The sequence below is a fragment of the Thermobia domestica genome, chromosome 10 (genome assembly GCF_964235325.1).
Source record: "Thermobia domestica chromosome 10, izTheDome1.hap1.1, whole genome shotgun sequence".
NCBI classification, from domain to species: domain Eukaryota; kingdom Metazoa; phylum Arthropoda; class Insecta; order Zygentoma; family Lepismatidae; genus Thermobia; species Thermobia domestica.
This window is the reverse complement of record NC_137463.1, coordinates 90,738,072-90,754,320: the sequence shown is the minus strand read 5'-3', so window position 1 is coordinate 90,754,320 and position 16,249 is coordinate 90,738,072. Positions and strand designations below refer to the sequence as shown.

The 16,249-nt window shown below is 35.6% G+C and overlaps 1 protein-coding gene across 1 annotated transcript in view; it reads left to right on the top strand.

Moving 5' to 3' along the window:
* The first annotated feature begins 951 nt into the window (after positions 1-951).
* Asator (tau-tubulin kinase asator) overlaps positions 952-16,249 on the top strand; it is a 348,933-nt gene continuing 333,635 nt past the window's right edge. The window contains exon 1 of the mRNA XM_081728236.1: positions 952-972. Within this exon, the coding sequence (XP_081584362.1) occupies positions 965-972 (8 nt within the window). The 5' untranslated portion in view covers positions 952-964. The remainder of the gene's footprint in view (positions 973-16,249) is intronic.

Below are 16,249 nucleotides of genomic sequence, written 5' to 3'. Positions count from 1 at the left end.
GCAGGCGTGTGTTGGATATATTCGAACGCCCCCGTTTACGTCAGCATTGGGCGGGGAGATGAATCTGTTAGTGAAGAGTGTTGTAGAAGCACAACTAAGAACATTTTGTCCTGTGATCTGGAGACTCGCGCGCGTGTGTGTAATTTTACTTTACTTAGCAAACGGAGTTAACATACAAAATTCACACAAACTGCATCGCGCTCGCAAAATAGCAGCACCTCTCCTCTAAAACAGGAAACTTGGCGAAACTTACTATCCAAAGTTACCAGATCCAAATCGAAAGAAGATAGTGTTTTCCTTTTCCTTTCTTTTAGAAAAAAAGAAAAGAAAAAGAGCACTAAAAAATCCTTTTACACGCGCAAAAGTTGAGTGTCCGCTCTTTTTTTTTTTTTAATTTAATTTTAAAACAGATCCCCCTTTAAGTTCGTTTCATTAGTACTCAACACAGAAACGTTGCCCTAAGGTGGAAAAAAGTTTTTGCCGAAAACTATATGTCAGTCAGTTATGGCCCAAGCGAAAAGTGATTCTTGACAGCTGTTCGTAAAAGGCAGCAATGTGCTTCATGGGAAGTTGATAAACAAACTCAAGTGAGTGAGGAAACAATCTCCCCTTGTGTGTGTATATACTCCTATATTAAATGAAAATGCATTTAGTAAGGCAACGGATTGGACACTATAGACAGTGATCACAGAAGACGAACATTTTTTTTTTTAAATTTATTTATAAGGAAATGATCAGTGAATGAGAATTAGTTTTCTTTTTTAAAGTTTTCCTGTGACTCTTGTTATTGAGCTATTAATACATTCCGGAAGCATATTTTGTGAAAAAAGAGCGCCAAAACTTTGCAATATCTCGTATTCATATGGACATTATCTATTTATGTTATTTCGAATTTTGAATCTGTGAAGACATTATTGTGACGCTGCCTGCACAGAAGTATTAACAGTGTGTGAATTATTGTATCATGAAGTGGTAAGTCAATGTTTTTCATTCACTTGTTTAGCTTTTCTATGTTACGAAGCAACAGAAATACTAGGCATGGTTTTAAAAAGTATTACATTTACATTGAGGAAAAACGTATGTGGCGTACGTAACAATGTAGGTTACATGTGTTAATCCTGTAGTTTTTGGACCTGGCGTACAGCAAACATATAACTGAAAAAATATATTTTATACATACTTTCCGCATAAGTGTTCCGAATAAACGTACTTTCCGTGCGAACAAAAGAACTGTATACAAGCGGTCAGGATTTCACATACAGATGGACGTATGTAACATATAGCTGTTGTGTGTAACATACGTATATGTATGTAATATACGGAAGACTATTGGATATCACCTTGGCGCGGGAGACCCGGGTTCGATTCCCGGCGGGAGCTCATGTGGTTCGGATTCTACGTTAATCAGTAGGTCCACATCTCACATAGCCTCGCTGCTGAAAGGGACGCTAAACTGAAATTCAACTCAACTATTGGATGTCAGACATCCTACAACAGCATGATGTAACATTTAACCGGGAAAAGTATGTGTTATATGGATAACGGATGCTCCATACTGATTTCTGTAGTAAACAGAAGGATTCTGTATATTTGTATATACAATATACCGCTGTCCGGATAACGGATTTTTCTCAGTGATGTACAAAAATTAAAATAAAACATTTTGCACAGAAAGCTTCTTATTTAACACCTGATGAGGAGTACTGTTGGCAAATTAATTTGTAAGAAAGGATACAAAGAAAAAGAAACACTTGTAGCAATTCTACTTAGGAATAAGATAATGCATCTTCAAGAAGAAAAGTAGGCGTTCATTGTCTTGAATGTCATTAAGTAACAGAATGCGTCATAAAAGTGAGACTTAAAATCTCAATTTTCGGCAAATTAGTGCCTTGTCTGAATGTTCTGCTCTTAAGCAGAATCTAATAGATATACCTTGCACAGCTAAACGGTAAAACTAAACTCTTGGATCAGGGGTAGGGCGATCAGTTACTTTACCTTGTAGTTCGAAAGAATGTTAAAAAAAAAAGTGGAACTGAATTAGTAAGATGGAGTGAGGAAATAGATTGAGAATTAGGATTAGAGAACAAACATTCAATAGCCAAGAGTACCCCAATTCAAAATTCGCAGATGATTCCCCTGATATATTAGGAAGAAGCAAATGTCGCTAAGTTAATTTCAAGAAATTTGATCTTAATGTAGAAAGATAATATTTACATCAAGTTTTTGACTTTACTTCCTCAAATATATAGGCCATTGATCTTCAATTTAAGCAAAACGAGAGCTATGGTCATTTATTACTCTAATGCTTAACTCTAGAGATCAATTTCAAGCGTTTAAGCCGTAATTGCTTCATGTAAAATTCGTAGCTAGTAATTAGATATCTACGAGGTTTTCTATTCCCACTAGTGTATTATCATTCTAGCTACTGTTACCACTGTTACTTGCTTATATTTCTCGTATGTTTTATTTAGCCTTCAACGCATTAAGCACGGAAATTCGATATATTGAATAAGTAAGTGTAAATAATAGGCACTAAAGCTCCCTTGTGGGTAAATTATTTGTATATTCGCTTTGTATATTGGTACGGGAGATCTGGTTCGATTCACGTAGGAGTGTAACTGAACAGTAGTTACACTTTGATATTGCCCTTGCTGGTGACTAGGACATAAACACTAAATAAACAAATAATTCACGTACCGTTGTATACAATGATTTGAACCTAACTTGATGCACGCTACTTGGATCAGAAATAAGAAGGGGTAGGAATGTTTACAGTTCTACTTATGCTCAGTTTTCGAGCTAAGGTAGGTTTAGTTAAGGGCTAATACAGCATAAAACAGTATAGTAATGAGATTTCCGATTGTGCAGAATATCGGTCCTTCATTGATTTGAGTAAATATTTGTTGCTAAATACATTTGTTTTACTTAATGTTTAACATGTTAACGTTTAACCTCTTAACTTTCTTCCTAATTCTTGTAAATATTCTCACTATCTCTGATTTTTTTTTCAAAAATTTAACAAATTCCAAGCCCCAAATTTGTCGAATAACTCGAGAATCGAACATCTGAAAAAAAATCGTATGCACACTAAGAAAGTCAAAGTTTGACTCTGTGCCAAGTTCGATGAATATCGAATGACTTCTGAAGATAGTACACGATATATACTGTCTTTATGATTCTCTTTCTTAAAAAGCAAGTAGCGGTAACACTGTGTACACCACGTTAAGGAGTTTGGTTGGAAGTCGTTTAGTTTCATTTTCGCGTTGTATTCCACAGGAAGATTAGTGACTTGCATCCTGAGCATTATAATAACCTGCTAACCTCAACAGTACTACGGGTAATCTACCAAGTAAGGATGATATCCCATAGAAATGACTCCCGTAATGACTCCCATAGAAAAAAAATGGGGAACCGACTTTTAGTTGTCCATATCTTGAATCCAACTAGATGGATCATCTCCATCAATGATCTCGATTTCTAATTTTTGATCTTCATATTGGCCAAAATTGATGGTACTGCATCAAGAGTTCTTGACATTTTGTATCTCCCGGACGGACACTAAAGTAATATATAAAGAAGTTTTGATAAACCAAGCTTCTTAAGACTTAAATACAACATTGTAAAAGGCGAAAACAGAAGCAAACGAGTTATGACAATCGTAGTTTCATATATAAGCATAACAGGCTCTTGACTTGGCATCGTTACAACATTTTTATTACGTCCGAGCGTTTCTTTATCTTCCAATAGGAGATATGTATACACACCAGCAAAGATACATAGTACCCTACTACAAACAACCATATTAAATAATAAACAGTCACTGTTCTAGATTTCATTTGTCGCCCCTTTTTGGTTGTATTTCCATCACCCATCTTATTTCTAAAGATACATTTGGCTCCCTAAAAGCTACTAGGGGAGGACAGTGACTCAGTGGTAAAGTGTGTATCGCTGGTACGTGGGGTCCCTGGTTCGATCCCGGCCAGGTAAGTTTGTGATTGACAACATCGGGTCCGTGGATTTTCTCGGGTATTATCGTTTCCTTCTACATTCTTATTCCACACATTATTCCATCATTACTCACTTTCCTTATTTATCCGTTTACCTTAGCCTAAAGAGCATACTCGTGGAACGTTAAACTGAAAGATTTCACTTCATTTTGTAAGAGCTATTTAACATACATCCAAAAAGTAAGGGTTATTCTGCAACAATAAACATGGGTATAATCAGTGGCGGCGGTTGGACGTTAAAAGTGGGGGGGGCAAGACATGATCTCAATATTTGTATATCAATGTTTGTTTTCCTGGTTGCTTCTAACATTTTGTTTGACGAAAGGTTGTATAACTATTAGGATACTGTCTTTTCCAGTTAAAATACTGTATATCGTGTTTCATATTTTATTAATTAAACTAGCAGCGTTCACCCCGCTTCGCTGCGGTCACTCCGGAACGCAATAAACTTTGTTACTTAGATAATTTTTACTTTTTCGCTTTCAAGTGATATGATAAAAACCATAGAAGATTGCAGTAAATCTTAACATTATATCGCCTGTCATTTATGTTAACCCGCCCCGCTTCGCTGCGGTCATCCCGGAAGTTTTCGCTTTCAAGTGATATGATAAAAACCATAGTAGATTGCAGTAAATGTTAACATTATATCGCCTGTCATTTATGTTAACCCGCCGAGTGACACGGTCATGCGGGTTGCATATAAATAACGGGTTGCATGATGAACTAACAAAGGATTTGTACGTTATGGACACTTGAATGGTCAATTATCTCAAGACACTGGTAATTAAAAATTAAAGTGATATGATAAAAACCATCTAGGGTCCAAATCCTAATAACCCCCCAAAAATAAAAGAAATTGGTTCAGCCGTATTAGCGTGATGAGGGAACAAAGGATTTGTGCGTTCTCTTTTATATATATAGAAGATTGGCAAGAGCAACGCAAGTATATACTAGCTCTTTTTACTCTTAAACAACGAAGGTGTAAGAAGAGATTTGATTTCTTGCTCAAGAACATCTAAAAATTCTGTCTGGAAAATTGTGTGATCAGATTATGGGCCTATTTAATAACAAATTTGCAAAATAATTAAACAGAAAAAATAATGTTAATCGAATAGTAATGAAAAATGAGGCTTGTTTTGCAAAAGTTACATTGAAACGGGGATTAATGAACAACTTATATTTTTAATTCCATACATGGCATTAAATGTATGTTATTACTCTTAGAAAGATAATAAATACTAGAAGCATATGCTGCGACATTTAAAGAAGTACTTTGCAGCTTCCTGATGCATGTTCGTTGCCATTAAGTACAGTTTTCAATTTCTTGGAATACGTCAAAACTCAACAATACTTAGAATCACTCCAGTTATACAAAGCAATCCTAAAACCTAGAATAATGTTGAATTCACTAAATTTAATTGTATATAAAAATTGTATAGGTATACCCCTAAACTCGTATATTACATTGCAAACATTGCCGCGTCTTCACAAGTTGTGAAGGACTTTTTTTAAAAAATACGAAATGTTATTTCAATTAGTACCAAAGCGGCTGACTAACATATTGAGTCCTTGTAAGAAGAAGGAAAGTACACTCGAGTTGTGGCGCTCCAATAGGTGAATTTTTGGGTCATTTTTCGTGGCAATTAAAACCCATTTCCTGTAGCTTTCTTAACTGAACGGGAGATAACCAATACGTACTCACGGGACGGCAAATATTTTATGGCACAATTTTTATTCTATGAACCATTAATACATACAAAAATTTTATATTTCCAAATGAAACTATATACATTAATGTGTCATTTCAAAAAAGTGGGGGGGCAACTGCCCCCCTTTGCCCCCCCTAATCGCTGCCCATGGGTATAATTATAGAATATCGAAATAGTGGAAACTTTTCAAAGCTTTGTGCTTATTAAGATAACTATTATTTTTTAAAAAATTGCCTCGTGGCTATATAGAGAACCGGGTACGATTCCTGGTGAGAGCTTATGTGGTTCAGATGTCACGTTAAGCTGTAGGTTAACGTCTTACCTAGCTTCGTTGCTGAAAAAGGACCGTATACTTGAAACCAACCTAAAAGAACTGTTACTGTTAAAGCTACAGATTTAAGGTTCTGTGTTTACAATTTGAACAAGCGGTATGTTCTGTTGGTAGTAGCCTAAAGAAGGTAATTTCGTAAAATGAAAAATTAAGAATGAGATGTACACAAATTCGTATCAAAGGTAAATATGATAGTTAGAACTTAACAGAAATTTTCATTTTCTCAGGATAAAATATCATTAAAAAAAAATATAAACTACTTTGAGTTTCTTTTTTAAAAAGATAAGTTCCTCCCCGATTTTTTTTTCTAAACATGTCTTAGGCCAATCCTACATGATGTTATGTTTTACAGAGATTCTAATGCTAAAACTCTTTCTCTTTATGTCTCGTTTTCTCATCGACACCGTATGTAAATATTAGTTTGCAAGCTAACAGCCTTGTTTTATCATTTGTTAATATTCTATTACTAGTAACATCTTTATAACGTTGCTGCCGTTTATTTGATGTCTGTAAAATAACTAAACAAATAAAATCAATCATACGGAATTTAGAGAACTATTTTGATTTTCATCAAAATTGACTCAGAGTTAGATTTTGACTTACTTAATATGCACGTAAAATATTTTTCTATGAAAACCTCTGGTTTCTGAGTTATTATTATTGAGTATTCTGCCTTTCGGCAGGTCTTGGGACTAGTGGCTTTAAAAAAAAGATTTGGACCTACCTGGAAATAATTCTTCTGCGTTTCTCGATCTTCTGCTTCTTCTTTCAACTCCCAACATTTTCTCATTTTCTTCTATTTCTCAAATCATCGATCAGTTGTATTCTTCTTCTTTCTATTCGTCGCTTTCCTTCCATATTTCTTTCTATAGCTGTATGAAGAACACAGTTTCTTCGCAAGATGTGTCCAATCCAAGTGGCCTTCCTGTAAGAAATGCTGGCTTAAAAGGTCCTCTTCTCCCCTATCCGTTTTAAAACATCATTGTTAGTTTCTCTCTGTGTGTGTGTGTGTGCGTCCATTTTATTCTCTTCATCTTCCTACACCACATTTCGAAGTTTTTGAGTTAAGCTATCAAATTTTGAGTTTGGACTTAACGCAAATTTTCGTCAAGAGAAATTATTTATTGCTTTTTAGAACATGAATGAATTAGAAGCAAATACATGAAAACGACCTGTCAAACATTAACTTCAAGTGAAACATTACGGTTCTTTGATAAGGTCAGCTTTTTCTTTTTTTTTTAAAAAAAAATAACGAATAACTTAAAAATAATGAACATCAAAAATGCAGAAAGTACCCAAGTGGTGCATACAAAACGCTACTATATACAGGAATAACTGTTACCGAGCTGCTTTTATAGACCAGAAATTTGAGTGCTCAGTTTATGACATCATAATTGCTGGACACCAAAATATATTAACTAAAAGAAAGGATTTGAAAACAATCAGTTTCCAATCATACGATAATTTATTATAAATAATTATAAAACACACACGCACACTGAGTTTTATAACAGCCATTCCCGCTAAAAATAAATCAATAATAATTTGAGAATTGGCAAATGACAACCGTGCATCCATTCTTTACATTCAATCATATTTACGAGTGAGTGCAAATATTGTTGTTCAGTGTAGTGTTAACAAGGATTTTAAAAATAGGACAGTGAAGCCGATTTGGAGTTCGAAACTAAAGATTACTAGATAAATTTATTATATATTATTACTATTATTAGTAGTATTATACTGGTTTCTACAAATTATCACGTGTATAACGACTATACGAGGGTCACTACGAAAGTTTTGAGATGTGAAATAACTTACATACTTAAAATCATTTTAACACTTACATTTTCTCAAAGTATTCACCATTACACTGTACACACTTTTGCATCCTCGTAAACCACTTTTGGAAGCAGTGTTGCACTCTTTTTCTTCAAGTGTTGAAAGTTCATTCTCGTAAGCCACTACAGCTTCTTCAGGGCTGCAAAATCTCTTCCCACGCATGCGATCTTTGATCATGGGGAACAGAAAAAAATCACACGGAGCCAGGTTAGGGCTATACGGCGGATGAGTCATAAGTTTGATTTCCGCAGATTCTAAAAACTGAATTGGGATGTTGGCCGTGTGTGCGGACGCGTGGTCATGATGAAGCAGGATCCCACGCAACCCAGTTCTTGGACGCCGTTCCCGAAGCTTCTGGAACACTTTTGTTAGGCAAACAGTGGTGTAGCACTGAGCAGTAACAGTCCTTTGTTCTTCAAGTGGAACAGTTGCAACATGGCCAGATTTGGAGAAGAACGTTGCGACCATCTTCTTCCCCACACTTCGCGGTCGCTTCACCTTCGTGGTGGATTTTCGTCTGGAAAATCCAAACTGTAGACTGGCTTTTATTTTCAGGGTGAAATTGATAGATCCAAGTCTCATCACCAGTAACAATGTCAGAGACGCGTCGAGAATTGCCTCCATCAAATCTTGCAAGCATTTCTTCACACCATTCCACACGCATGCGCTTCTGCTGTTCAGTCAAAGTGTGAGGCACCCAACGAGATGAAACCTTCCTGAGCCGAAGATAATCATGAAGAATTTTTGTTACTGCTGGCGATCCAATGTTCACTGTAGATACAATGTCTTTGAAAGTTGTTCGAGGATTTTCTCGAATCATTTATTCCACAGCGGCAATGTTTTCATCTGACACAGCTGTTGCCGGACGTCCAGCTCTCTCTTTATCTTTAAGCGATGTCCGGCCTCTTCTGAATTCACCAAACCACCGAAAAATTGTAGCACGGGAAGGAGCAAGGTCCCCAAATGTCCCCTGCAAACGGTCAAGGCTTTGTGTCTTTTTCAAACCACTTTTGAAATCGTAAAGAATCATTGCTCGGAAATGTTCCCTTTCGAGCTCCATTCTAGACAGCCGAATACTGCTCATATCAACAAACAAGTGAAGGCAGTACGACCACGCCGATAAGCGAGGCGAGTTGAAACTTGCTTCGCTTCTTCGCTCTGGATACCACTACCAAACGCAATTGTTGGAATTCAAATACTGTGCCACAATAATGCGTATCTTAAAACTTTCGTAGTGACCCTCGTATGATAATTTTTTGTAATATGCGATAATTTTAAAGAAGATTTTAAAATCGATAATATTGTTCTCTGAGGTTGGCAACTCTGAAAATAATTATTTGTTCATATGATAACGTTTTGTTGGTACTTTCTACATTTTTGATATTCATCACTGCCTTTACGTTAGACCTATTCACTAAAATTCAAAGAAGTGGAGGGAGTTGAGTTTATGGAAGGACCTTAAGTAAATGCTATGAGACCTTACAATAAAAGTTTGTACCGCATGTCCGCAAGAGTGTATGTCCGCAATCGGGCGCAAATTCCAACTTGACTTTTACAAGTAGACCATAGGTTGTTTCGTAAGACTTCTTATTAGTGTAAAATATTAGCAAATAAACTCTAAAAGAAAGTTGATGCCTGCACACTTTTGTTTTCAATGTTTAATGAACTAAGTTGTTTTTCAACCACTCGTAAAATGCATTTTCTTTCATAGTAAGTTAGTTTTAATATTTAAGGAACCGTAAGTGCTGTAACACTGTGTTAACCCTTGCCGCTGGTCTACTGGCTAACATCAGCAGCTTTAGCGCCCGGGGTCCCGGGTTTGATTCCCGATGGGAGAGCCTTGGAATTTGAATCCATTCTGGTGATTCGGATTCCACCTTAATAAACTACAGATTCACGTCTCATACATGGTCTGATCATCAGCAGCAGCATTTTTACCATTATTAGCAGGTCACTTGCCACAACTGAGAAACTTCCATGCTCCACAGGAGTAAAAGGTTCATATTTGTCAATTGTTATAATTTTCCAAATCACATATCACACAAAGTCTATTTTTTAGATCTTGTTTCGCGTGGATAGAAATATGAAATATTCCACTGACTTTAAAAATTTTTTAGTTGAAATGCGTAAGCTCATTAACCAAATTACCCATCTCTAGTCCATACACACTAATTAAAATGAAACAAACACATTATTTGACACTTACTATTATCATAGATACTTAAATGGATTTTCATGTATCATATGAGAAGTTTCCATTTACATTTAGTTAATTTTACTTGCTCATAGATGTCACTGCAGTCAGAAACGATTTCCATATCCAGAAGCAATATCATCTCTGGTACATTGAAGTCCATAGTTCGATCTCAGCTGCAGCTAAGTGAGCTTCGTGGTGAACAAACACAATGTGCTTGGGCTTTCTCGGTGTCCTCTCGTTTCCTCCCAGCTTCTTCATCCCAACGTTATCATCATCCATTTCATTATGATCTCCGTTTCCCGTAGCCTCAGTGCATAATTGCGGCACATTAAACTAAAAAAAAAAAAAGAACTCCAGATATTTAAAAACATTATCACGTTATGTTTGCCTTTGAAACATTTTAGCATTATTTTGGAAAAAAATTAGAACATAACATTATCAAACTAATTTAGCAAACTTTAATATCACATTTATTATTATTATTTTATAACTTTATATCCGTAAATGTTCTTGAAATTTATAGTAAAAAGTGGTTTCTTACTTTTGCAAAGAAAAACCTACTTAGAATTTAGCTTGTTATTTTCTTTCTCGTTTGATTAAAAATAAAGCGTAGGGCAGTTTAAAATCCTCGTTCTAGCACATTAACATTTAGGTTTCATTGGCGTAACTAAGATATTTTGCTAGGGAGACATGTCCACTTCTGAGAATTTAAAAGAACCTTCTAACGACCAGTTTCACCCTGTGTTTCAACAGTAATCTAGGGAGGCAACATTGTTGCCACTCCTGGCTCCGTAAGCTTATATTCAGTGTTCGTAGGTTTTTATAAGAAAATTTCCCTCAAATTACTCAAAATTCTTCCTTTATCTTATCAAATTTTCCCTAGTATGTTTAACGTTATAATCCTACGATAGAAGTTGTGTGATAATATTAATTTAACTATATTCAAGAAAGTGCCAACCACGTTTATTTTATTGTTTTGTTTCTTGCATATAGTTTTTAGAAGAATTATCCTTCAATTTTTTCCACAAAAAATGCACACAAATACACCCAGCCAATAATGGCTGGAAGTTAAGGTACTTTGAAAAATCACACACACATACACAAACTATTGCTATCTGAAGAACAAAGAAAAAATGTCAGTCAGCGGGAGAATTTCCCTGGATTTTCAACATTTTATCGAAAAATTTCCTTTTTTCCCCTCTTTGCTAAATTTATCTACGAAATTTCCCTAGAGTAGGGAATTTTTTTCTTAAACTACGAACACTGCTTATGTTTACTTCACTGTATTTCAGATGTTTGAATAAAAAGTTCGTTACATTTAAAAAATATTTTTTAAAAATTGTTTGCACCTTCTCAGGTGGAAATTGTTTGTCCCATTTCCCTTTTTACTTGATGATACTTTATCTTTGCTTCTAACTAGAAGCAGATGACAAACAGCAAAAAAAGTAAATTAGGAAAAAAAAAACATTCAGGAAGAGAAGGGTGAAACATAAGGAAGCTTGAAAGCAAATGTTGGTGTTTATTTATAGAAGATGTTTTCATTCTGTCTGTTGTACGAAATCAAGCCTTAATTATAATTTGGCATCTCATTTGACCTTGAAAAGGAACTACATTTACTAACTAATTTGTGCTGCTTGAACAGTGTGTTTGTCTTTTTATTTTTAAAAAATCCTGTAACTTCAACCATTTTGTTTCAGCAAGAAAGTGGAATTTTTCCTCACTTACCGACGTATTCTGAAGCTCAAATGATAAAATATTGTGACTTGCTGATCAATTAGGGTATCTCAGCCTCTATAACGTTAATTCACTCTCTCTCTGCATCTCAAATTTATCAATTATTAGCTATTAGCGTTTTGGTCTGACACATCTAGTAACTCGTTTCTTAAATTCTAACCAAGTGTTTTCTGAAGCCTTGGCATTCAATTCAATATTTAGCTAAGTAAAATATGATTTAAACAAAAAGTAACTCAAGTAAACAACTTAAAATCATACATTGTAGGTTTTGATAACTGTTAATCACTGGTCATTTAATTGTCTATAAACAGTTTCAGTATCGATAACGTGAAATAATGATGTGCGTGCGGTTTTGAAATGTGTATTTATTTAATGAAACTTGACAGCAATAACAATAAGATGCTCAAATTATACGAAAGAGGTCAGGAATCCTTACCATCCTCATGATAGATATGAGCTAATGATCTGCAAGTTGGTCCACGGACGCGTCCTTCTTTACATACTTCCTCGTATTCCCATACATTTCTTACATCTATGGATCAATCGTAAATATCATCTACATAGAACTCTGGGGAGTGATAGGGAAACCAGATTTCCATCGCATTCGTGACCTCTTCATTTTCAAAACACGTATCTTGTAAATTTTTCTTCATACTTGGGAAGCGCAACTAATCGGATGGAACTAGATCAAGTGAATATGATGGGTGGGATAAAGATTTTTAGCCACATTGGCACCTAAATGTAATGTCTCTGCTAGTTAGTGTGCCAATACATTGTCTGATAGCAGCAACACACTTTTGAGAGCTAGCCCCATCCTTTTGCTTTGATAGCATCCTGTAATTTTTGCACCAGTTTCCTTATTTGTAGCCAGTTTTTGTCAATCATCATCACACCTTTATGATCCCTAAACACGGATATGTGGTCAATAAATACTGTACCTTATTCTTTTTGTTAACGGGGGACGAGATATGTTTCCGTATTTTGCTCATTTCTTTGGTTTTCAGGGTCAAATAGATACATTCAGCTTTCATCCATAGTCACTAATCAGTTTATAGAAGGATCCTTCTTGCAGTATAGGTCTACAATTGTTTGTGAACGCTGCATATGTTGCTGTTTCTGAAACAGTGTCAACGAAAATTGCTAAGTGCTTATATGTAGAACATCATATCATATGATGTGAATATGCCCTTTAGTAACATTAACCTCCTTAGCTAAACAGTTAATAGTCACATATCTATCTTCAACCACTAGCTTTTCAACTTTTGACACATACGCTTGAGTTTATAGTTGTTGAGGGACTACCCTCTCTTGGGTCATTCCTCTAGACTTATAAGGCCATTTTTGAATTCTATCTTCGAGAGTTTTTATTGGGTCAAAAGAAGGGCTTTCCTCACCACACAAAGTTGACATCTCTTCATGTATCATTTGTCTAATTTCCCTTGAAGATGGGGTATTCTATTTTGTTCAACATGCTACTGTCATCTAGTTTTCTGGCTGTAATACGAATTAAACAGGACCGGTAAAGACTCAATTTAGCAAAGAGTTTAATGAAATGCCAACCTACCATTGTGTAAATTTTTACATTATTAGCACGTCTTTATCATGATGAGGGTAACAAGTTTCGGACGTCCCTCATAATGACTCCTACTTTCATAGTTAATTGAGAATGAATCATTTCTAGCTATTACAGTACTTTCTCATTTCAGTGATGATTTCAGGGAATGATCGAGAGGCAAACTTCTCCCTTGAGTCATATATACAATTGTTCTCAAATGTGAATTACCGGTATTTTCGCAGTAGTATTTTCACCCCGGGAGAAATCTTATAACCTGATTTGGCTATGTAACAGTTTGCTACAGTATATTAGCTATACTTCTAATTGTGAAGAGCAAACATAGTCTGTGCATCACGCTATCCTGGAGTGTTATACAAGTGAGCTTAAGAGATTTGTAATGTTGGTTGTAGAAAGACAAGGGGGTCAATGAGAATTGATTATAGCGTTACGCTAGTTCCTAAACAGTCACACTGGTAGATGTCGCTACGTACACTATCACTTTCCTATCTCACGCTAACAGATGTCACTACTCGCAGATTTTTGTGCAAAATGAAGTTCCTGAATAATTACATAAAAATAATTAGAGCTTTTGATTAAACACGACTTTAACGTATAGCGTATAACGGGCTTGAGGACAACAACCTGTATTTTTTTTAACCCCTTGCCGCATGCCGTGCCATATATGGCACATACCCTTTTTTCACTTTAGCTTTTTATCAAAGGCACCAAATGACTATTTTGTCTGCTGCGTGAGATATTGACGTGTATGAATAAGATATTTAGATGTCATCTGGCATGTTGTTTGTGAGTTGTAAGTGTGTCATATATGGCAGATATTTCTCGTCGGAATTAAGTGAAAAATCTCAAATTCAAGTTTTAAATCATTTTTCAAGTTCCCATATGAGGATTTCCAATACTGATTATTATTTTTTTCGCTAAAAGAAAAACAATCATGCAGAAAAGGATTACTTGACTCAGCGGTCAAGTCATTCTTATCGTTCTATATTATTTATTTCTTACCCAGAGAACTCACAAAGCACAGAGACACTGAACTGAGCCCTCTTGCCGGAACCTACTGGTCAAGCCAAAACTTTTCGTTTATCCTATTTGTGTATTGGACGTTTACTGGGTCGAACCTACTGGGGAAGTACCTAAGATGTTGTTTGACTTTGTGCATTAAGAAAAAGGTAAGTGACATTACAGTTCATTTAACCTCAACCAACGCAAAACGAAATGCGGAAGAATCTTTCTTGTTTGTTCAGCCGGAGGAACAGGAAAAGATGGAGGCGAACAAAAGGGCTATTTCGAGTACCACCTTCACAGGTCTTACGTCAACCATTGTTTGAATTTGATCAAGAATAGACTGGAGAGTCATATTTTCATCTTTCCCCTTTTGTCTATCCTTTTCTATCTTATTTGAACAAACTGATTGTTTTACCATTATATACACATAGCGTACTTTTATATTAACCACGTCGTTTGCAAAATTGGAATAGAGTCAAATTTCGCTAATGGGCTCTTTAAATACGTTATTTATAGCTTGGTTAGTAGGTGCTTGTGTTGAGGAACTAACCCTTAACAAAAACAACTGCAGTTTGACTATCGATAGATGTATCTGTGTGGTTCAGATTCTATGTTAAATTAGACCCAAGCGTCATTTAAATTTGACGCCGGAAAAGCGGCGCTACAACACGAAGTTAACGATAGTATGAAAATAAAATATTAATGTTACTGATTAAGTATGTAGAAGGTAAAGGTGTGTTGTAATAAATATCATACAAGGTCTTTTGAACTGAAGTGCTTTGTTCGTCTTCTGAACTGCTTTAAATTGACATAACATCAATACAATAAGAAAAAAAGTTAAAAGACGAAAGTTAGCAAATAATACTTGTTATATATATGGAGTAGGACTACACGGTGGTTCAGTGGTAGAGCGCCCTCCTCTGTTGCGACGTGTATCTGGTTCGATCCCAGACCATGTTAGTTTATGATAGACATCATACTCGTGGATTTTCTCGAGATTTCCTCCCGTTCCCTCCCAAATTCACATTCTACCAAATCATAATAATTTACTTTTATTAATCATGTCTTCTTTAGCGTACAGAGTATAATCGTGTGACATCCACGGTAGATATGGAAAGAGGTGGATCTATAAGCTAAAAATTGGGGGCAACCAGAACACAGATTATAAGTTTATCATGAGATTAATATAAACTTTCAAAAATACGTGAATAATAAATAGTTTCAATTATTTTTGTCACTCAAAAACTGGGGGACCTAGGCCCCCGGCCCCGGGCTAGATCCGCCACTGCTCGATAGGTATGAAAATATTGACCTAGTTTTTTTTTTATCGATTATTTGTCGAAATACTCATACACAAGATATTTTGTTATCGATATTTGTCGAAATATCCATATACAAGTAAATATATCGATTTTAGTAAAACACAGTATGGTGACTTGTGAGCGATATATGAACACTTTTTATTGACTAACTATGTTTTTTCTGCACTTTTGTCCCATTAAATGCGGGATACTTACTAATTTGAACTAACTAACTAACCCTATGGCCTGTGGAACCCAAAGGTTTAATGCCGTGTTCGCGAAAGTTTTCCACTGACTTCTGTCCTTAGCCAACTGGGTCCAGTTTCTACTTTGAAAGATCTATATTAACATTGTTCGTCCACCCACGTCTTGGTCTTCCTAATGGTCGTTTTCTGATTGGATTTCCACGTAAAATTTTGAAAGCGTTCCTACTTTCTTTCATTTTGGCTACATGAGCTGCCCACCTGAGCCTCCTAGATTTGATGATCCTAACAATGTTTCGTACACCGTATAAATTATGCAGTTCCTTGTTATGAAGTTTCCACCATTCCCA